Raw genomic sequence first — 24,577 nt, 5'->3', positions numbered from 1 at the left:
TAGGTAGGAAAAGACCTCTAAGATCATCAAATCCCATTGAAAATATGCTGAGGTGCCCAGCCTTAAAATAAGCACATTTATGTGAATTATGATGTGGCCAATTGTACTTATCTTAATTAACCTTTCAACCTAATATATATGAATACTTCATAGGAGATAGATAGAGATATACACTCACATATATCTATATGAGTCTCATTACATAATATCTGTAATTTTTTGTTAAGTATCTGTGTTTATGAATTGGCACATTTTGCTTGTGTGTAAAAAATGTGGAAGCTGTGTCTAGAGTTCCACTTTATCCTTGCTGATGTATGAGTACTACTGGTTTGAGGGATGCTTGTAGGAAGGATAAAACGAGGCTGGTGGGAGTGCTGGGCTAATACCTGGAGCCTCTGAATTATGGCTGTGGATCTCACATAGTTTCTTCTGTGACAATTCAGTTGACGCATCTCCTCTGTTTCCTCTTGAAAACACCGATTTGTAGTTTTATCTTACTGCAGTTACTCTAGGATGTTTTATCAGAAAAAAGATTCTACCTATTTGGATTTGTTACTTGCCAAGTGAAATAAGATCTTGGATTATCTTGTTTTTTCCTGTATACTGTCTTCACTGTCTGTTTTTCTTTAGCTTCTGACTAATTTTTTTGAGAGCTCACAAAGGGGCTATCATTTCTGTTTACCTTCCTAGCTGAGATAGTGTAAATCTTTTAAAAAATATTTCTGAAATATAAAAATTGCAATTTCACTGCTAATTGCATTATTGTTGTTTTCCTCCTTTTGAAGATATCACATTACTCCACTGATGCTGGGGGATTTCTATCTTGGTTTCTGTCCTGTTTAAAAGACATGTTAGTTCATGGCTTAGAGCACTTACAGACTATAAAGGAACATATTGTGAGCATCTTAATATTTAAACATGCCTACTTTCCATGCTGAGTCTTGTCAGCCTTGTTCTGGGGCTCTGTCCACTTCAAATTAGTTGCTGAGAAGCAAAATGAAACAGGCAAGAAGAGGTCCTAACTCGCATGATACATGCTTTAACTTTTCCATGTACTAATGAATGTGGTTGCCTTCTCGTATCACTTAAAAACTCCATATTTAATATTATTTTCTCATTGTAACTTAGTAAGAGTAACTGTAATCAGAGAGAGGAATGGTTGTGACCTTTGAGGTTTTATTTCATGAATGTCAATGCGGTGCTAAGAAATTCATCAGATTGAAGGAAATCCAATGTTCCGGGAAAAACTGCTGCTGTTATTCCCAGCAGCACGTGTTCCACTCTCCATTATGTTCCAGGGCAGTTTTCTCTTATGAGTTCAGCAAAAATGGGGACCATACAAACTGTCCTCATTACAGGGGCTGGACCTTGGCTTTGGCAAAACTCCAACCTTGCACTGGAGCCAAAGAATGACTCTCTGCATGGCTGTACAGTCAGTTCTTTGAGATACCTCAGCACCCTTATGAAACTTGAGATGTGTTCTTCTGTTCCTCAAGAAGTCTCCCTGAAATGTCCCTAGATCCAGAGGTTTTGCCTAAAAGGGAAATTTTCCTATTTGTTTAGGCTACAGGTAAGTAGGTAGTGAGCTGACCTTTCTGACTTTCAATCCTACACACTAATCTCTACTATTTAAACTAATGGGAGTAGAAAAACTTTAAATGAGAAGTAGCAGGTGGTGGCTGTTGCTGGGCTCAGCCATCAGAAAGGGACTTGATTGCTTGCAGCGGAACTACAAGTCGCATATTTTGGATATCCTGCAGTGGTTTGTGATTGCAAAATCATGAGGATTTTCCTGTGAACAGGTATTTTTATAACAGCTACTCATAACCTGAATAATTTTCTTTCAAATGCGGCACATCCTTAGCAGAAAATTCCTATTATGTGTCACTTAATCAGGCTAAATTGCTAATACTGCCTCGATGCTGCTGCTTCATTGTATCTCATTTGTCTGTTTGGTTTGCTAGAAGTTGAAGCAAATAAAACCATTAAGCTATTGCAGTCTGGCTACCAGCAGAGCTACAGCTCCACTTTGATGTTGACAAGGTTATTTGTAGAACAGCAAGACTCATTTTCTTTGACCACCTGTCATGTCCATTCATCATATGGCCATTGTATATGAGCCATCCAATTTGTGCTTTCTGGTAACAGTCTAAACAGCATTTGTGAGTAAAAATGTGAGCATTTGTGATCTGAAATCTACTTCAAAAACCTACTTAGTGCCATTGTGATGGATGGTGCACTTTACTACTTCTCTATATTTCATCGGGCTGTGAAAAGGTGACAGTGTTTACCCATCACAGTGACAGGCAGGGCAGCTTACAGTTCTGGAGAGGGCTGTCGAGTCAGTTTTGAAATAGATATTGCAGCAGTTATGTAAATAATATATTGTAGACTAGGTCAGCCTAAGGAAAGAATGACATACCTGAAATATATTTTTATTAAAACTTAAATATCAGCCACCTTTATAGAGCTTAAACCTTTTGTTTGCCTGATAAAAACAGGAAAACTGCTCTGGCCAACAGAGTGCACATATAAATGGAAATTACATTGCTTCAAATTTATGCATTAAAGCAAAATGCATTGTCAGGCAGTATCCAGCCAGTCTCCAAGTGAGGGTGGTGTGGTGAATCCGAATGTGCTGCTCCTGTCTCCTGGAGCTTTGGGATCCAGGAGCTGTGGGGGTGTTCTGTCCCTGGGGAACATCAGCAGGAGCTGATGAGGAGGGGCTGTGAACCCTCAAAATCTGGTGGCCCCCTTCAGTTCCACTCTGGTAAATGGTGTCAGTAGCCCATGTGTGACAGGGGTGGTGATCCCTGAGTGCACCAAAAGAGAAGCAGGGCTGTATTTGGGTTTGCAGGAGCCTGGGTGGCACTCGGGGCACTGGACATGTGGTTTCAATCAGTTCTGCCGAGTGCAGGAGCTTCTGGAACAAACATATGTCCACAATGTTTGTCTGCTCCCTCCACTGTTTCTTTGGCAACTGGAAACAGTCCTAGCAGATGTAATTGTTAGTGTGTGGGAATAACATTCAAGGACAGCCTAATTAAAGAAAATGTAAATGGTATTTGCTTTGTATTCATGCATTTTCTGAAATTATGTTTGTGTGACCTGAAGTTTTCCTCACTTTCCTTTCACCTTCAGTTTATTCACTCTTTACTTTACAGAAGTGTTAAGGAGCTTTTGACAATCCTAAGTCTGCTTTCATACTTTGAACTGAGGTACTTGGTGTCCTCTGCTATATGGCTCTGTTTGTTTTGGAATAATGCACCAAGTCCCTGTTGGTTCCTTTGCTGCCCCTCTTTTCTGGTTTGCAGTTTTTTCTCAGCAAGCCTAGGAAATGTCATATTTCTTTCCTGGCTCTTTCATATCCTGAAAGGATTGTGCTGGTTCAGGAGCCAGGAGAGGATGCAAGAGTAGAAGTTCTTGAAAAGGAGATGCACATGCAGGCAGGGATTATGTGAGGGTTTATGGACAGAAATTAATTGTGCTCATTTCCAAGGCAGTTCTCCCAACACCTGACTACGTCTATTTTGTATTTTGGCCGCTGCTCTGTCCCTGTGCCCTGACTGCTTTGACTCCTTGCTGTGTCACCTCGCTTCCCTGCCATCATGCACGTTCCCAGCTCCTGCTGATTTCTCTGCTGCAGCATCTGCTGATCTGGGGCATTTGTACTGCCCATCAGCCAGGGGTGTCTTTGCTGAGTTTTGGAGGGGCTGCAGGGAGCAGACAAGTGGGAATGCTGCCTGCCTACCCCTACCCACACCATGCAGAAGAGATCCTCTGCATCTGCTGGTCACGTCTCAGTCTGCTCCGGTTCGTTTGTTTTGGTGACATTTTCTCAGCTAAATGAGAACCCACCGCAGAGATTAATGCAACCTGAAGCAATCTGGGATGTACAAGCCCATCTGTTAAGCTCACTCAGTCATCTTCCCACTATTCTTCAATCTTGGCAAGAGGGGAATGAGGGAAGCAGGACTCTGATTTTGATCTTCTTTCACAAGGAGGGGAGTTTGCTCACTTCTTATCCAATATCCCATTTTCCTATTGCTGGCTTTAGGTGTCTCCTTTCCCCACCCATCCCCTTTTTTCCCAGGTTATTTGGAGGAAGATGGAAGTCTTCTTCTCTACTGCCTGTTCCTCTAACCTTTCCCACTCTCTACTCAGGATTGCAGCCCTGATTGCTGCCACTGCTGGCAGCTCTCTTTATTTCCAGCTCTGCACCAAAAGGTCTGGAGTTCCTCTGGAGGGGACAGTGCATCAGGAAGTCCTTGACCCCAAAGCTTGCTTTCATTTGATTCGGTTTCATTGTGCTGGAAATGTGATTAGTGCACTCTTATTATCTTTTCTCTTCCCTCCAGCTAATCAGTGGTAATTTCCTTAACAATATTTCAGAATTAAGATTGGTGTCAGCGGGTTGGTTTTAGAAAATTTTCAAATCTTCCCAGGTTATTTTTATCCCCAGGCAGAATTTCTAAATGAGCCTTCTGCAGCGTGCTCACTCGCACATCTTGAATTCCAAAGGCTGAGAGTGTGTTTAATTTAGATTAAATAATCACAGCATCTCTTCCTAAGTCTTTCAGTCATTTTTGATGGCACATTGGTGCAAAGTACCAAGCTAGAGGGAATCTTGATACATGTGTGCATTTAATTCTTTTAGGCATGCCAAATTTAGTTCATTATTATCTTTATTAACATTTTTAAAGATTTCCTCTCTGAAGAGACATGCACTAGCTAAAATGAATCCCTAGCAACTGAAATCTGTTTTGCAGATGGTTGGGGCTATAGGTTGAATAACACATACACACAAATGAGAAGAATCATGTGATTTTTGGTAACATTTAGAAGTTTTAGTGCAGCTTTATTTATCTTTTATTTATAGAAGAGTTTCTCCGAAACCTCTTCCACAAATAATCATAATTTAGAACACTGCTCTGCATACCAAGTAGGCACAGCAATTTTTCAAGACAATCTCACTAAGAATATGGATTTTAGAATAGACTTGACCTTTAAGCAGAAAACAACATTCAGCATTAACTACAGCATATCTGCCACTCCATTATAATTACATATAGAAAGCTGTGAAATGCAATGTGAAGGTTATATAATTTAAATTGCAGGCAAGGACTCCAAAAGCGATCACTGAAGAGATGTCCTGCAGAACATCCTGTCAGTTTTCTGGCATATATCACATAACCATTAATAAATACAGTTGTACAGTTCCCTAAAAATAATAGTAGTTCATCATGCACAAAGCCCAGATTAATATTGCTGGAAGATTTTTGTGTCATTGAAGGCAGGGTTTCAAAGATGCAAATGCTGCTGCTGCAGAGCATTTTGCTCTTTTATAATTGCAAGTCAATGCTGTCCTGATGTTTTACTAATAAAATGTTAATAATGGCATTTTAGTAATCGAGCCATTAATAATAAATGAGATTTTTTGAATTATAAAAAAGCAAAAGGTGAGGCATCTTGGTATCTCAAGACATAACAGATCACTGAGCACTTCCATGCCATTGCACAGAATCAGCTGAAGGCATTTCTTAGTAAAGCCTCTGTACAATATTAGGGAGGGAGCAATGTTGAACCATAACAATTATTTATATTCCAACTACATGGTAAAAACTAAAGGGTGCAAACCCCGGGGGCTTGGGAAGAGTCTTTGGTAACTGTTTTAGGTTTTAGTGCAAGCAGAATTCCTATTGAAATAAATGAGAATTATATTATTTCTAAGCAGAGTTAACTTTGCTAGCAGTCAGAGTGAGAGAGAATAACAGTGAAATTTGTGCAATTGCATAGGTCTCCAAGGAATATTTTTGCCTTTAATCTTTGGGGTATAATCAGGGCCACTGAGTTGCCATCACCTCTGCAGTTCAGTGGGTACCTGGGTTGGTGCCCACCCCGTCAGGCTTTTTTCCACCCTCACTCTTTATTAATGGTGTTTGGTTCAAACCTGACTACAAATGGACTCAAGTGGAAACCTTTCTGCCCAATCCCAAGTCATGTTTTCTTAGGTAGTGCCATCTTCCCTCTCTCTCTGTAACTTCTTCTTCACCTTCTTAGTAAATGTGAACCTACCAATAACATACCTGTGCTTTCTTCTCTGTCTCAGTTTGTCACGGCAAAATTCTACTCAGAGGAGGAATTTTCAAGTAAAATGCTCCTTGTGCTGTGAACTCTTGGGATTGGGTTTTAGGGATCTTTTTCTTTTAAATTTCTCCAGTATTCTGGAGGTTTAAAACCGCCTCAAAGGAATCCTGCTTACGCTGAAAAAAGCAAAAATTTCCTTCAACAGAGGGACCATTAAGGAAATACGAGCTTTTAAAAAATTGCTACTATGAGAAAAACATAATAAGAAACAACTACAACTCATAGGAGAACAAAATATTTTTGTATTTATATAGTACTCAATCCTTGTCCCTAAAACTACTTACATAACTTTATTGTTTAAAAATATGTAGTTTCATGCATGAACAATAAAGAGCTACTGAAAATGCTGCTCAGTTCTCTGATAGTTATGAGTGACTGTAAAATACAATATTGATTAAACTATTGCTGCTTCTCGTTTTTTTAAGTTTGTTTTTCAGGAAGAGAAGCAAGTCCTAAAATCTCTTCAGGAACATTAGCAATAGAAAAGCAGCTGTAGTTGAAGGCAGATTGCATTTTACTGAGCATGAACTTTGTGTGTCTGGGAGCATGGCACAGGGCTCTGACCCTGGCAGTCTCTGGCATTAGGCATCCATGAGGATATGGGTTACAATTGCTGTAATAAAATTGTTTTTTAAAAGGCAAAAAACCCACTCTGATGCCATACTTCACTTGATTATTTTTTAAATTGGAGGGGAAAAAAAATTTAAATAATCGTGGTGTCTAAATAATCGTGCATTAGAGGTGGCAGCTGAAAAAAATCAGCAGCAGGTATTTTAATTTTCAATGCAGTGTGATAAATCTTACCAGTTAAAGTGTTTTATCAGCAGTGTTTTATCTTAGCAGTTCTCTCTACCTACCAGTACAACTGCTATAGTCAGCATTGGACAACATTTTGTCAGAATCTTAAAAATTACTTTCTTCTAATGTAATAATATGAGTTGATTTTATGCTTTTTGTGGGAGCCTCTGTTTCATTGTTGAAATATTTTAAATATTTTGCAATGAAAGTATCACTCAAATTCCAAAACAAGTCTGAAGATTTCTTATCTCTGTGGTAGAATGTAGGGATATAAAGTCCAAATAACTTCTAAGGTGAGCACATGAAGGAGTGGAAATAAGTTCTTACTAAAAAAAAAAAAAATAGCATAAGGATCCTTGAGAGGTTTTAAATGTAACCTAAACTAAGGATAAAGCTGTCATTAAAGCTGTCAAAGAATAATTTGGTGAGAACTGCAGCTGATTTCTTTGTTAAAAATCTTTCGTATTAAAGAGCAAAGGATGTAGCTCTAGAGAGTGCTTTGAGGAATGCTCTAAACTTGGACACAGCTTTGGTAGTAGGAAAGACCAAATAAAGAAGAACACCACTCTTAGAGTAAACTCTTTGAAGCAAGTAACTTTTGAAACCTTTCAGAGCAGAATGGAAAAAAAAAAAAAGTGCTGCTGTGATATACCTGGTTGAAAATATACATATAAGAACTGAATTCTTAAAAGTGTAAAAAATAATAAAAAGCTAAGGGAAGAAAAAATTTAAAAAATAAAAAAGAGCCAGCCTGTAGCCATTGGCAAGTGCAAATTTGGTATCCAGGTGCTGTTGGCAGAAGTGCATTGACTGTGTGTGGAAACTGTCAAAATGCCAGAGCCCCTTCACTGGCTGGACTAAAATGTCCTGAGAAGAAGCTTTTGTTCAGAAAATCCCTTTTAAATCTGTTTGGAAATACAGCATTTAAGCATTTACCTACCAACAGCAATCCCAGGAGAGAAGTGTCTATTTTAAAATAAATAAATAAAAAATACTGCAAAGTAAATAAAGCTGAAAACACATTGGTCTTCTCTCTTAGACATCCTTAGGATTTTATTCTGTCTGATGTGCTGTCTCTCCCACTAAATAGAAATAAATCTCATGTCTAACCTCCTGAAATGAATATTAGTTACAGTGTTTATTTCATTAATTAAGAGAGCCTTCATGTGAATTAATTCTGGGCTATATCAGTTTTATTCTCACAATTATTTCTGCAGTTCAAAGGCAAGGTGCCTCATCAATCCCCAGGTTGTGACTGGCCCCAGAGCAGGCGTGTGTGTGAGAAAGAAGGTGCTTCAAGGCATTTATCTTCCTTCCACTGAATGATGTTACCATGCAGAGTTAGTGCTGTCTGCTGCAAGATTCATTGCTCACCCTGGTGCCCTGGAGGGGCAGAGGGTGAATAAGGATGGAGGAGGTCTGGCAGTGCCTACAGCTAAGGGACAGCAAAGCTGCTAAATAAATATGCAAGAAAGCTCCTGCTGCCTTCTCATCCAAGAGGGATGCATCTCCTGCTGCAGGTCAGTGCTTGCCAGGCACCATCTTGACTGGGGAAGATTTTAAGGAATGAATTAGTAGGAAAATTCTAGAAATTTTACATTGCTGGGAAAAGAATTTATGCATCAGTTTCCTAACAAAACATTTTGTTCAAGAAAATTTTGTCATGTTTTTGTCCATGTTGCCCTTTTACTGCTAAATCTCGTATGTCTTGAGGCTGAAGTAGAACATTATAATCATGTAAGTCATAAACTGAAATCTAGGATGAAAAACTGTATCAGTATAGACTGTATTTGGCTCAGGTTTTTGAGGATAATACCAACTCTTTGAATTGAGATCTTTCCCTGATGATCTAACTGCTGCTGTAGGGTTGCTCTGCCTGAAGTAAACTTTCACAGCTGTTCCATTTTCTCTGCAGACTGTGTAAATAACTTGTTGACAATATTCGTGGAGTAGGTACCAAAAATGTGGAGGTAATTGAAGAAATATGGAGGGGAACCCCTGAGCAGAAGTTAAAAGCAGTGGACATTGCTAATGGTGACTGCTGTGTGTTCTTTGTGTACTGAATTGAGTCTCTTGTGTTTATTAAAGTCCAGGAAAGGCACCAGTGACTGCAGGAAGATGGATCATTAGGGAAATCTGTGCTTGAATCAGAATTTATGAGAGCACACACTGAGCTCCCTGTTTCTAGTTTCTTTTTGTTGATTGTTCAGGATCCAGGGCAGGAAGGATCAGAAGAGGTGGAGAGAGAGGGAATTGAGCAGAGATTTCTGTGGTAACTGATAGTTCTCTAACCATGTCCCTGACTGCTTTTATTGGGAATTGAGCCATCAAATGGTGTAACTACAATAACACTGAGTGCTTCTGCACTGCTGTGAGAGAGGCTGACCTGAATTCCAGGCTGTGTGGAAGATGAGGGATGCTCTGTCCAGCTCCAGAGCTCTGGATGGGCTGCACTGATGGCAAAACTTTTGCTTTAAGCAGTAAAATCAATTCTGTGATGTCAGGGCAGGTTGCTCTTTCCTCCCATCAAGCTGTCCAGATTCCATAGTCTTTTCAGACTTCCCCATATGTTATAGATGATGTAAAACTTTTCCCATCTTTTCTTTTGAGATGCCACTGTACAAGATGAGTGGTTTACTGGGAAACCCTCTAAAAAGAATTGAATTCTGTCCTTTGCATGGGATTTCCTCTTTTTCTCCAGGTTTTTTCCATTCCTGCTGTGAAAGCACATAAACCAAGTTCACTAATTGCTATGGGGTTTCTGCCCACACTTAAGAGATGAATGCTCAACATATCTCTGAGAAATTTGGCACAGGTAAGGAGAACCTTCACCCTAATCTTTGGAAACACTTGTGATAAAGGTGAACTACTAATTTTGCTATAGGCAAAATTTTCAAAATGAAGGTTAGCTGTCTCTGAAAGAAAAGCCAAATGGTGCTGCCATGTAAAACCTTTACATTTCTGGGCAGTGTAGGATGCACATCAACTCCAAAACCTTGAGTGTTCTTTTAAAAGCAAAATTTGAAAGCCTGAAACAGAAAAGAACATTTTCTTCCCTTCAATTTTATTATCTGTGAGACATGAATGACACATTACATGTTTCTTGTGAAATAAGTCTGCTTCTAAAATGTTAGCTGGTTGAAAACCAGAAAAATATTCTTGTTTAATCACAGAGGTGAGCTGTTCTCAGGAACAGCTATATTTCTATATCTAGATGTTTGTCCTGGTCAATCATTTGGACCATTTGAATTTGATATTACTCAGGCACATTTCTTGGTTTTTATTGGAGTCCTTTTCTTGTCATCTGAATATATTTTTAGAACTTATTTTTCCCCAGTCCTTTATCTACAGATGTAATTTAGAGACCTATAAATCTGTGCAATGACTCAAAACAACAGAATTCACAGGAGATGGAAAAGATGTCATTTTCCTTTTCACAACTGCATATTTGCTTCTGAAAATTGTTTGCTCAAATGCTGCTTTAACACTCAGATTTGTGTTTGCATCATTACATGGTTGGCCATCTCCCTGATTATGTTGAAGTGGATGATGTTGGGCCAAGAAAGGGCTGTGTAAGTACTTTGTGAAAGATCATTTGTTGTAATATAGAAAATAAGAGTTCTCCCCAACAGTTTTGAAAGTTTGAGTGTTCTCTTGATGCAGTGGATGACCTCCTCTTGTACATATGAATGAATATTTTCCTATTTGAGGTGGATGTCTGTTTTATTGTTCTATATGTCTGGAATGTCCCTTTGGTCACTTTGTGTCCCCTGTCCTGGCTGGTCACCTCCCAGGCACTCCCAGCTTAGTTGGAGCAGGGAAAGCAGAAAAGGCCTTGGCTCTGTGCAAGCCCTGCTCAGTAATAACAAAAATCTCCATTATTACCCCTGTGTTCAGCACAAATCCAAAACACAGCCCCATAACAGCACTGTGAAGAAAATTAATTGTACCCCAGCCAAGACCAGCACAGTTCTGAGTCATGAATTCCAGCTTGGAAGACTGAAAATGGTAGGCTGTTTTCTGGACATTTTGTTTTGATGCAGCCAAAGTGACTCAGTTGGACAAAGCTGAAACACCTGTTTCTAATGAATTAAAATATCAAATGCATTCCAAGTTACAAAATGGAATATTTTGATTTTGCTTAGATTCTAAAGCACATGTAGTGTGTCAGTGCAGTTGTACACGTTCTGTTTGTGGTGGTGTTTGCATTCACAGGATGTTCTTATGAACTGATATTTCAGACAGGAGATGATTTTACTTCTCTGGGCATGTGGGTATAGCTCCTAGAGCTCTCCTGAGCCTCTGAGCAGGTGGAGAGAGCTACCCCAGCTCAGTCTGGTCCCTCTCCTGCCCAGCTGAGGTGGATCCATCCCTGCCACAGCTTTCCTGCAGAGCCTGGGTGTGATAAAGTGATTTTAGACACCTTCTGTGAGCTCCAAGCTTCTTCTCTAAAGGCTTAATGCCTGTAGCTACTCTGGGAGGGAATGCCTGGTTTTAATCCAGTGTGATATAAATGACTGAGGGAGGACATTTACAGCCTCTGGGAGTCTTGTGTTCATTCCCTGTGTTTCACAGAAGCCAAGGAAATTTTCACCAAGCCTTGAGAATTTGCTGAGTTCAGACACAATGGGAATGGATTCTGACATAAACCCCTTTCCCTGAAAATTTTAAGGCGAAGTTTAAATCGCACCATTATAATTTCCTGTGTACATATGTAGCTTATGATTTATTTTTTTAAGATACTGCATCACAGCTGAGTAATTCTGTTTTGTTTAGTTTATCCTCAGTCTATGTAATTTGTAAATGTATATTTGCATGAATAATTACCTCTGAATAAGCTAAACCAAGCAGGCTGGCAAATACAGATTACTCTTTTTTCTTGGGAGTATGAGTGTATGAGCAATGTGACTTTATGCTTTAGAGACTGATGCTACAAAATAGCCTTGCAGTTAACTCCTAAAAAGGGGAGGGATATAAATAACATTAAACACATACAAGAAGGGATAATTAGGATTTAAAATTTTGTCACTAGTGAAGTGACAACCAGCACTGCTTAATGAAAGTTTAAAATAATATTTCTGATAGTATTTTAGGCATCTAAGGGTCTCGTGTCCTTCAGTTTTTTGTAACAAAAGGCATTGTTCTTAGAGATTCCAAAATAAGTAAACGTCAGTTTAAGGTGTCTGAAAAGAACAATGTTTTATGTCAAAAACTTGAAAAGCTATGTTTGTATGTATTGTGTAAAATAGAGTAAGAAAGTTAGAAAGAAAACTGAAAATATTAAGAAAACCTACCCTAATATGTTGTTTGGATATCTTGCTGGACATCATGAGTTAAATAATATTCAAATACAAGTTTTGCCTTTTGGGAAACACAAAGAATATGATTGGGGACAGAGTTGGGGGTTATGAAAATTAAAATAAGGAAAATATAAAGTGGAAAAAAAAAAAAAAGAGAACTGAGTTGTAGCAGTTCAGATTTATTTGGGGCTCTGTAACCATAAAATACAGAAGAGCTCTTTTCTGTAGGCTATAAAAAGGCTTCGATCTTGATTCAGTCTCCCTCAGAGTTGATAGGAAAAAAGTCTTGCAATAAACTGTAAGAAGCAGGGAAGCAAACAAGTTTAACCTCAGTGTCTTTCCAAAAATGGTTCTGCAACAGCAAAGGGAACCTGTGGGAGCAGCTGCAGGAGAGCCCTGCAGGGTGATGGGGACAGGAGGGACCAGGGGAAGGCTGAACATGGAATGTGTCTGTGACTGACCTCTCTGCAAGGCCAAGCTCCGTCCAGCTGAGGTTAAGGGACATCTCTTTTTTCTCTTGTTTTGGTATAAATTGCAGCTTTAGCTGTCACTGTAATGCAGTGTGCAATTTTATGCAATGAAACCTAGACACAAGAACCCTTTCTTGACTGTAAGCTGGCACTGTGAGTCATACTGCATTGAAATGCTCCAGAATTCTGCTGTAGGAGCAGAAATATTGAAGCAAAGAAATGAAAGCCTCTATAGAGTAAAGTGCTAGCAACCATTAAGAAAAGATGTCATGAATCTGTTTGAGGAGCAGGGCTTGTAGGTAAAACACAAAGCAAGCCTGAAGTTCTCTGATTTAAATCGTCCCTGACATTGTTGGTCAGAAGCACCTCTTAGTCTTGTAACAGAGAAAAATCATCTTCAGTTAATCCAGATATATAATTATTTACTTTTGGGGCTCACACAGTCTCTGTCACTTTCTTGCCTGGAACCAAGCAAGAAAACTCTGCCAGTTTTCTTGCCTAGAACCAAGATGAAGGAAAAACGTTGAAAGACAACTTTGGATATTAACATTTCTGTAGAAATAGAGTAAGTATATAAAAGATAGTTATGGATGGGTATTTTGTCTCTGGTGTGCTCAGCAGGACCCTGGTGGTGGCAATCACAGCTGTGGCTCCCTGATTATTGAAGGATGCTTTTGGCTGGAATGGGAACAGCTCTGGTCAGAAAATGTAGCAGAGTTTACACCAACAAAGGATTTGGCACAGCTCCCTTATCTCCCCTTCTCTTTCTTCCTTTTCTATAATTTTAAAGATCAGCTAGTTTTATATTTGCAGCTTTTTTCACGTTTGTTGATGTCCAGCTTTGATCTACAACCAGCTTGAGTTTACTTTTATGCTCTGCTGAATGCTGCCTTCAGCCTCAATTTCAGAGCTGTGCAAATAAATTATAGCGATGTGTTTAATTAAAGTTCGTCTCATGTCCTGATTGCAGACTGTTGCCTTCTCAGATACAATTTGCAAATATATTTTGGAGTTTTATTTTAGGCAGGATGACTAGTTGAAGGTTATTTAATTGTGATTGATTGTGCATGGGATGTTTCTGCTGCCTTTATTTTGTGAACAACCTGAAAATAGTAGCTGAATGTTGAAGGACAAATGAAGGGCATTGGCCTGGATGGAAGGAGGGGATGTAGTGAGTCTGAACAGTCACAGAAGTGAGGGTTGATGCTTCTAGAATTACATGAGTGCTTTTTGGAGAAATTGTCTTAATTCTAAGGAATGAACAATATTTATTAACATTAAATATTTAGTTTTCTTCAATACTTGGAGTTTCTTTAGGGAATCTATTTTTGCATCTATTTTGTTTTGGTGGGTAGGCAGGAATTGTGAATATGAAAATATGAGGCATGACTGTGTCATTTTTATATCTACAGCTTCCCCAGGCCTGAGATCCCCCCATTGCTTGTGCAGAATCTCTTCATTAATATGGGTCAGGAGCTTGGTATTTGATAAAATTCATTCATCATTTGAGATTACTGAACTGTGACACTACCAACAGGTAGCATGAAGAGGGGAAAACTTTTCACCACAGCCATTCTGTGGTGAAAATTTCACTTCACCACAGCCATGCTGCTTTGGGTTTGTTTTCTGCCAAGGTTTTAAGAGCTCAGTTTAAAAGCTGATTCCTTATCTGCACTGGCTGCATCCTCATTTTGGTGGTTAGAAACATCCCTTCTTGGGATGGGAAACATCTCATCCCCACCTTTGGGTTTTGTGTTGGGTTTCTTAGTTTTTTTTTTCCCCTCTGTGGTTTCTTCCCTGGGTCTTTTTGCTGCCTAGTGGGTAAATCAGCCACAATCTGCTCAGGCAGTGTGTTGGACACAGATGTATAATGCTGTTATTAAATCCTTCTCCTCAGTCAAGTGGACTGATGAGAATGTAGTAAGACAAACATATTTCTGTTATTATTTTCAACCTATTTGTCTTATTTTTTAAAATTGCCTCAGAATTCGCAAGAAAGCAAGGTTTAAAAATAGCATCCAGCATCTTCAAGATCCCAGCTGCCACCTGCTTCATATGGTTATTCATATTTTTCCTTTGCAAGACCTATTTTCCTCTGTGTCCTCCATGACTGGATGAAGTATACTCTTTCATTCTGTTTCATTTTGGAGATAAGTAGAAGAAATTAGGATAAAAATCCCTGACTGTCTTGATTGTGGCATTTTCAGAGTATTTGTCTTTGCTGTTTCGGGGGAGGGATTCTGTTAGAATTTTTGAGATAGGATGTTTACAACTCACTGAGCATCATCTTGGGACTTAGAAAACTAATAAGTCGCATAAGATAAAATAATTACTTTTCCTAAAAATGTTTGTTTTATTACCTATCCCTACTTAATTTCATGCATGGGGGAATACTACTGAACTCCACAATGCACATCACAATTTGCTCCTAAATAGTCATATCTTTCAAACAGCAAAGCTTGAAATGATTTGAGGAGTAAGTACCTAATTCAGATGGATAAAACAACTCATTCTTTAGCAGTTTCCCAGTTTTAGGGTAAGAGGATTTACTGTGGCATAGCTAAACCAAGTAGACAAGTGCTCTTTTTCGGCACCTGATAAAAGGATGAGTCCTCTTTTGTTTCTGAGCAGAATTATCCTACCACAGGAAAGAAGTTTATCAAATATGGGTAGTTGGGGGTGGGGTGTTTTACTTTTAAAAAAGCTGGTATGTGTAAAATGAGGATTATGTCATGTTGTAAGCATTTCTAAAAACAGAAAAGAGAAATAATAGGAAATTTAATCTTTATTCATTTTTGGAGGTATTAGAAATGTTGTGACTAAAACAGGCCTTCATGCATCATAAATAGTCTGTCAGCTTCTGAATGGATTATTAGGAAGATAGAAGGTCTGGATTCAATAGGATTCTTCACCATTATTTTGAAATTGTATTTTTTCTAAATTTAATTTTATATTAGAAGTTAGTGTCCCAATTAGTTGAGCCCCAGTCCACTAAATAAAACCAAAACTGACTTCTCTGAGCTAGTATTGCTGTACTGTATTTAATGAGATTTCATTAATACTGCAAAGCATTTTGCTTTTTATTACAAATTTTACTTAAGTGTTCAGGTGCAGAATAGAGGAAGGGGTAAGAATAATTTGCATAACTGTTTTCATAATTTAATGCATACCTATTACTTTCTGGATTGTATTGCCAAAATGTTACGACTTTGTTCTGAACTCTCCCAGTGAATTATTGACTTCCTTTGGCCAGAGATGAGCCACATGTAGTTTTAGTTAAGAGAAGATTTAATTAAATTTTTGTTTGTCGTTTTAGCTGGAGTTAGAGGTGATATAAGCTGTGCAGACCTCTGGGTGCTAGGCTATACATGCTGTTTCCAGAATGTGACAACCTCTGAGCTTTAGTATATCTATATTTCATGTGGAAGATGTGTGATGAAAGCCCATGAAATTCTGTTCTATCCCACCCATCTGCTCTTTCATTGTGCAATTTCTTACACGTACTCTCAACGTATGAATGTACTTAATAGCTTTGGTGTTGGGGCTAACTTTTAAAATTTGAAGCAAAGCACATGGTTTGCAGAGTATTTGGGGCAGCAGGGAGTCAACTTCTGTTTTCCACATAATTAAAAAATGAGCTGTGCTTTTGCAGGGCCTCCTGTTCTGCCCCTCTTGTTGAGCATGTGTTTCCTGGGAAAGACCAGTGAGCTTCCCTTGAAAATGCAGTTTGCATCCATAAATTAACTAAGAACATCCAAGGGCAGTTGCTAAACGCTTTAATAATTGTGCAAACATGTAGTTTTGTTGTTTACAGAGCAGTGGGTAGCACCCTGGAGAAGCAGAGAGCCAAAGGGATGTGCAGAGCAGCAGCACATGAATGTAGATGGGCAGGGAGCTCATTTCCACACGGGCATCCTGGAGAAGCAAATGATCTTCATGATCTCCATGCTTGGGTATTGATTTTGCCTCAGGAAAAGTCAGTGTGCTTTCTCTCATACAAATAATGACAGCCCTGATTTTTGCTTTGGAGAATGGGTGAGGAAGGCATTGGGTCCAAAGGAATCAGATAAAGGAATCCCTAGAAATCAACCTAGATATCACCTCCCATAACCTTTCAAGACATAAGACTTCTGACACACTAATAACCATTTTATCTTATGACATATGTGTAGGTACAAATTAAAATAAAGATAAGAGCTACAGAAACCAGTAAAAAATTTATGAACTTAAGCACCCTGGTTAAATACCCTTTCTGTATCTGAGGTTGATTCTTTAAAACTGGAGGCATGACATTAGGTAAAACATAAAATACCTATCCCTAGCATGAAATCTTCACTTGAATTTATCCTGCTTTTCAAATACTGTGGCCATGCAAGAAAATAATTATATTGGCTAAATAGTTTTCTAGTTCTTTAGATATGAAACCCCCAATTTATTTCAGAAGAAGCAGTGTGAAGTGTGAGCTTTCCTGTTCTACATTTCATTATTTGGTATTAAATCTGATGTTTGCCTGTTCAGAAGTGCCTTATAACTTTGGTTGGCCTTTCCACATACTTGGTTTGTACAGCACTGATGACATATTGCAGACTTGGAAACTTTTCTGAAAAATTCAGAATAATTTAATCAGACAGGAATCTTGGCAAAGTTTTTGTATGGTTTCAACTTGAATGTTGAGATGCAAACTCACACAGATACAGTTTTTTAAGGGTAAATACTTTCCTAAAATACCCATGTTCAGGAATCTACTAAAATTTCACACCTCCTACACATCCAGAACAACTGTTGCTAGAATTTAAACAGTTTGTGTAGGGATACCCAAAATCAGAACTGTTGCCTTTGGCAATGAATCCATACTTAAGTTACAAAACTGAACTTAAAGAGAAAACTTTTCCTTCTTGTACTGCTCCTCTGATTTTAACACTGATGTAATATTCTTGTGTCTTCTTGTACTTGTGTTTTATGTGAGCACTGGTACGGATTTAGAGGATCCAGAATGTCCTCAGTGATGTCCTGAGAGCTCCATAACATTCTAAAATAGTAATGTACAAGACTGATTATCCTCTTACTTTGTTTTCACCAGAATTTATTGCTACGAATGAGTGAGAAAAATGCCCTTGGTCATTCTTAAATTATATATTTAAAAAAATACTTGAGAACTCATCTTGAAATATTTTTACATTACTGTCAGTGCTTGACATTTAATAATAACTTAGAACTTGTTCTATATTTTCTTCCAGAGTCCTAAGAGAAGAGCTGAAAATCTTCATGTTCTAAACACTTTTAGATCGAAGTGACTCTTAAATAATTTGAAAAATATGTATAAATATAAAAGTATACAGAGCATAGTCTATTATCACTGTAGTTATCTGAGCATAATGCTTCAATAACTGATGGATTAAAAGAAAATACTGCAGTAGTTAGGTAAGATTGCTCAGGAGTCACAAAATAAAACTGTGTATTGGTGGAGTTTGTGTTACCTGTGTATTTTCTGAAGTGACCAGTAAAATCACTTATTCCCTGAAATACTTTACAAGACTGATTATTTTTAAGAATATAAACAGAAGTGAATTAGTATCCTTTACACAATTTTAAATAAATTCCTGTAGCTGATGAGGGGAATTTCTTATCAGAATCAGCATCTCTTATAACCACTGGGGAAAAAAGGGGGAGGAGTAGTTTATAATAGCTTATAAATTATGAATTAAAACTGCAAAAAAATTATCTGTCAGATTGAACTTTCAAGGTCTTTGCTATTACAGATGTTGCTGATTAGAAGTTGGGGTAAGTCAATTGCAGGACTCTGCTCAGTAGCTTGTGCAAACAACTTTGTTTCCATGCAAGGAGCACCTTCAGAGATGTGTGGTTGTAGCTGTAGCCTGAATTTTGTCTCCTTTTTGCAGGCAGAGCTTGTTGATGTCCAGTATGGGACCATGGATGACCTGATCCGGATTCAAGCTGTCACAAACGTGACCAAAAAAATTGCACTTTTGAAGCTTGGACAATCACCTTTGCTTTATAAGGTTAGTTACACATCAGCTGAATTATTCCTTTGGCGGGTTGTGGTTTGTTTGTTTGTTTGCATTTTTTGGGTTTTTTTGGTTTTTTGGTGTGTGTTTTTTGTTTGTTGTTGTTTGTTGCGGGGTTTTTTGGGTTCTTTTCAGTTTCAAAATAACAAAACCAAAGAGTTTCCCATTTTCCCCAGTAAGTCTGAACTTATTGACACTCAGATTCTTCCTCAATGCTCACCACTGTCACTCTGCAGTGCCATTTATGTATTAGAGTTGTTTATTTTGCTGCACATCTTGCAGTGCCCCAGCACTCTGCTGTATGTTTTCTGGGTGTACTAGAAGCCTTTTGACAAACAAAGAAATCACTGAGAAAACTAATAAAGCAGAGGGGATTGTGTCTGGAGAGGGTATACATGGGTGCATGTGTATCCATCCTCTCCAACCCCAGCTCTGGCAGAGAGCACAAAGCAGGAGCTCACTAATCCACTTTTGCACTAAACATAATAAACCACTCAACATATTAAACCACATTTAAACTCTAAACATCCAGTAACTGCCTTCTGCTGCAAATATCTTATAAACAAAATCACTGGTTTGACTTTCAGAAAATACAGAAAGTATAGTAGCTCAGTAAATGCTTAAACAATTCATTCCCAATTCACAAAAGCAATTATAAAAGAGCAGGGACTCCAGATCTTGCAGTTAAGTAAATCAGGACCTGCTCTGTTGGCCATAGAAAGCCCAGCCAGGACTTCAATACCGACTCAGAAAATAACTGCTTAATGTTTTTTTTTTCTATAGGAATAAGATTTGTCTCAATAAAAATGCCATTTTCAACTGAGTAGGTTTAGCTGTTTATTTAAATTATTTAGATGCAATTTAATTATGCCTGTGAAAGGTCAGTTGTCATTGCTGGGACTCGGTTGTTGCCCATCATTTCCAGCAATAGATCTGATCCTGCATCCCTCTGCTGACAAAGCCAATGAAACAGCAATCAGGGCTCATAAAGCAGGGATTTGATAAAGATGTAAAGTTTGCTGTAGCAGCACTGTCTGTGAGATGGACTTTTTAGCAATTTGTGTTCCTGTGAACACTCACTGTGTCTGAATTACCCAGCAGCCTGAAGGAGAAGAGAAAACCAGAAAGTGTTGAGGACAAGGCACATCTCAGGAGCTTTTTGTGTGGGCTGGCTGTAACCTGGTCCCAAAGATGTGCTGTTTAGTGGCTGAGGTGCATTAGCTGCATTTCTGGTGCCCCAAAAGGATCAGTTTTGCACGTTCAGAGTGTGTTATACAGCACAAACCGAAGTGTAGTGTGATCAGGAGACTGACTCCAGTGTGTGCTCAGGTTCTGAGGTGAAATTACAACCACACAAACCTACTTTCCATGTTCTCCTCACAGAAGGTTTACCCTTTTTCTTGAGGCTCTAAACGACCCTTTTTTAAAATACAATTTGTGTAAAAGAATATAATTATTTTTTAGAATATAATTTGTGTATCTTTGGCAGTGAAATAATTGTAAGCTTTACTTTGCTCGTGACTATCAGTAAAGGTGTAAAAAGATTATCAGAAGCAGATTCTCCTTTCCTAAGGAATATTTGATGTGAAATATTGCCTTAAACTGCAAGTCCTGCTGGTTTAAATGAGCCCAGTATCTCTCTGCTGAATCCACTCTTTGTATCTTTTTTCCCCCACTAATGTTTATGTTTCTGTACTTACTGAGTCTCACATTTCTGTTTCAGCTGATACTTCCCTCTCCCTATATTCTCCTTATCTCTGCCTTCCATGTGCTTGGTTTTACATCACATTAAAACAGAGCACTGGTTCATAAGAGAGTTGTGGCTATATAAACATCTATACTTAGTGGGTTTCTTTCCACTTTTTGTATTTAACTTGTATTTTTCATGTCTTTATTTCCTTTAATTTTTTCATTGTTATTATTTTATATTATGCAAGTATCTCACTCTGGATTGGAGTCTTATTATTATAGACCCTGCACTGAGGTTCCATCTTCATAACAGTTTCTAATTATGTCTCTATTTTTCATTTGTATCTCCCTTGCACATTTATGCTTTTTGTCTTTCTCTCCTTACTGTTGTTTTTCATGTGGTTTTTTTTTCTGTTTTCCCCTTTTGTGTATTTAATTTGTCTTTTAAAAAAATGTTTCTCTGTTCTTTCTCTCTATACTGAGTTCTTTGGAAAAAAACTGAAAGAAGTAATAAACTACTGCTGGCAGAAAAAAATCACCATGAAAACTGAACAACATTTCTTTTGTCTTTACATCATATTAAGAGAAAGGATGTGCTGGTAGAAAAGAACTTCATGTTCAAGGGGCTAATTTACAGAAATGAGTCCAAGTGATGGAAATTTGAATATTTGGAAAAATAGTTGTATAAATGACAGTATTTTTGCAGTGTAGATTTAGTTTATGAAGATTGGATAAGGTAAAAAATTGGGGGAGGATTAAAGTTGAAAATAATTTGGAGCTTCTACTTTCAGTCTTTCAGACTGTGCCCATCTCTCATATCTTTAGACACTGAAAACAACAGAATTCAGAGCTTGGAGTAATTTGAAATTTGAATGTACAGGGAATTTGGAGTAGGCAGAAAAGCCTGAAGTTAATGTGCTGTTAAAATATTCAGTTTAGTCTTAAACATGAGTAATTCTGATTAAATTTCTTAAGGTTCATAAATTTAAGCTGCTTTGTGAGAACAAGATTTGCAGAAATCTGACCTGGAGTTATTTTTGTAATTGGATATTATTTTCAGATTTCACTGGGAGTGTTGTGTTTCTGTTCCACTGGATCAGTGGTTTCTGGTCAGGGGGAGTGAGAGGGGCAGCAGCCGTGGCAGTGGCACCTGTCCAGAGCCACAGAGACACATCCTGATCCCTTAGGCTGGACTTTTCCAACCAAAGAATGTGTTACCTCAGCCACACCATAAATTACAGCTATAAAGAGAAAGAACATGGATCTGCCTTTATAGCAGGGTATCTGCTATTGCAGCATTAGACCCAAAACAAAATAAAAAAAAAAACAAGTGGTTTACATTGCAGTGATTAAAGAAAAAAAAAAAAGAGATTAAAAAGTGCTATGTATTTTATATATATATTTTATATATATATATAAAATATCAGAGTGGAGCAGGGGTTTGAGAGGGTTTTTACCATTGTTAGGGCACTAAGATCAGTTAGTGAGCAAGACTCTATTATAGATTAATGTAAAAAGTGAGGGAATAAGAATGGTAGAAATGCTTCAAGGAGCAAGCAAGAGTATTGCAAAGGCAGAATCCTTTTCAAATGCAGCTGAAAGGTTCAGGAATTTACTATGCCCAGCACCTGGAGTGGCAATTTCCTACAGCAAGACAGAGTGAGGCAGTGGGCTGAGCTGTGGGGCACCTGGGAAGCACTCATGGGACACGGAACTTGGCATAACCAAGTCTTTTTGGTCTCATTAACCACAATAATTCACAGTGCTGGAAAACTGACAGAACGAAAAAATTCTAACTGTTTCAACAAGTCCTGAAGGGATCTTGTGACTAGTCTGAGACACTTTTAAGATCTGGATTGCTGCTGAATAAAGAGGGAGCTGGATTTAAAAAGAGTTTTCTTAAGCAGGGAGCTGGAATTAGACAAATGTAGAAGAGAAGTGAGGCAAAACTTCTGCAGGGAATTGACATAAAAAAACCACATTTTCTCACACCTTGAGATTGAAGGTGACTGTCTCCTGGTGTCCTGGCTAGAAGGAAAATTTGTGTTTTGGTAGAACTCTGCTTATTGGGGTCACTGGTGAGGCTGAGTGGCCTCCTGATGTCCTTGAACCAGGAGGATCTATAAAAGTGGCTGCTGAAAAATGGTGAAGTTTATTACCAGTGATTAAACAAATCACTCATGTGGTGTAGAGAACCTTCTTGAGAAAGAGCACCTTGAGTTGCCCACCGTGTTTGTAGACAAGATATTTTAATAGTGTGAAATGTGTGGTGGCAGAAAGATTGGGAAAACACCTTGGTGGCACCCAGCTCCTGTGCCCTAGAGCACATCTGAGTGTGTGCCACTGCTCTGAGCATGTTAAAAAAACAAAGGAGGCTTTTCTCAGGGAGAATTGCACAGTGGTTTCAATATCCAGCCTCTGGAAATGTCATTAACAGATTCATTTTTTGAAAAATGTTGTGCGTCTTGATCATGATTTAATCTTTAGGGGTTGCAATTCGTGAAAAAGCCATCATTTTTGTCCTAAATTAACTTTTAATAGAGTAACAAAAGCCCTGAAGGCCAAACCACTTCATCTTTAAAATGTTCACATATTAACATTTTTTCCACATCCATTAAATGAAGATGTTGTTCTACTGTGTAAATATCTTTATTTATTTTAATAACTTAGTGCCTTCATAAATATTCATAAAATTGCTTTTTAACTGTCATAAAGTTTGGGAGTCTGGAGGCCTGGATGTTTATGCAGAGGTTGTTGGCAGGCCCTTAAAGATAAGGTTTCGCTAAATAGAAAATATTAAAGATTTCCAGAATAAAGGTAATTTGCAAAGAGGCTTCAATTTTAATAACTGTGTTAATTTTAAATAAGTTTACTTTGGAAAAAGTAATTTCACTTTTCTACAATGTCTACATTGTTTATTTCCTTCCCTCTGGTACTTTTTATGGCTAGGAAATACAGTTGTGAAGATGACAGTTTACATTGTAAATCTCCATTTAACAAGGACCCTCCCTTTCCTTCCATTCCTTCCTCCATCCCTAGAGATACACAAATATATGTGTGCATGTTTATATACATAGACACAGCGTGTGCATATAAAAATTTACACATAAAAAACATGGTAAAAACCCAAACATTTTAAGGGGAACATAAACACTTGATATGCATTTCATTATTAAGCACACTGGGGTTTTGGTTGGGGCTTTTTGTAACCTTTTCTTGGACGGTAGAATTTTTTCCAAGACTCCTAAAGTCTTTATATACACACATTTCCCTATATGAGTGCTATGAGACTTTTAATGATATTATATCCCTTCCTAAAGCCCTCCTCAAAAAGTCCAGCCACAGATATAGGCAGTATAAATAAAAATTATAGAAACATGTAAAACTATACCTGGGGATCTGGATCTGAGGGGATTATCTAGTAACATCCACTAGTCGTTATAGCATCCTGTTTTTCAGATTTTCTAATTTACCATCCTCTTAAAATCTCAGCTCAGCTCCCAAAATTGAGTTTCTTTTGATAGTCCAAAGTGAATTGAGGTTGATTCATTCAAATTGTTGTGCAGAGTTTGCTAAGTAGCCAGTTTATATTTGTACAGGGTGTGCTAGTTCTTATTTTGTCTTGAAGGAAGCACTTGTGACTTTGTGATCCTTTTTCCTTAGCCTGTGTCTCCCCTGAATTTATCAGAGATTCTCTCCTTTGAGTTAGTTGCTTTTATTCTTTATCCTTTTTCTCTTCCCCCAAAGACTAGATTTAGTGTTCTCATGTTCTTAACCTTCCCCTTCCTCAAACAGCCTCTTTAATCTGTGAGTTATCACACAGTCTAAGGGATGGACCCTTTGCATTTCTTCTCTACTTCCTATGTAAGCAAATTCTACCTAGGTCTTCAAAAATCTGCACTATAATAATAATGATAACAAAAAGTTGTTTATATAATTGAGGTTTCACACTCATCAGTCCTGTGTTTTGAATGATTCTTTCTGAATCTCTTTCTGATTCTTGATTCATGGAATCCTGCAGAAGCTATTTTGCTCTTTAATGAATACTGAAAAATTTTATGTTTGTTTCAAAGAAAGACCATTGGCCTACCTTCATCAGAAAGTGAGACATTTGAGAGATTGGTAGACACAGTTCTCAGTTATATTC

At 38.0% G+C, this 24,577-nt stretch overlaps 1 protein-coding gene across 11 annotated transcripts in view; it reads left to right on the top strand.

Annotated features, from left to right (window-relative positions):
* NAALADL2 (N-acetylated alpha-linked acidic dipeptidase like 2) overlaps positions 1-24,577 on the top strand; it is a 412,338-nt gene that overhangs the window by 228,693 nt on the left and 159,068 nt on the right. For all 11 annotated transcript variants that reach the window (XM_072933148.1, XM_072933147.1, XM_072933146.1 and 8 more), the window contains one exon: positions 18,616-18,735. In XM_072933148.1, coding sequence (XP_072789249.1) covers positions 18,616-18,735 — 120 coding nt within the window. The remainder of the gene's footprint in view (positions 1-18,615; positions 18,736-24,577) is intronic.

The sequence above is a fragment of the Taeniopygia guttata genome, chromosome 9 (genome assembly GCF_048771995.1).
Source record: "Taeniopygia guttata chromosome 9, bTaeGut7.mat, whole genome shotgun sequence".
Taxonomy (NCBI): Eukaryota; Metazoa; Chordata; class Aves; order Passeriformes; family Estrildidae; genus Taeniopygia; species Taeniopygia guttata.
The sequence above is the reverse complement of the archived record's forward strand: the minus strand, read 5'-3'. Positions and strand labels throughout refer to the sequence as shown.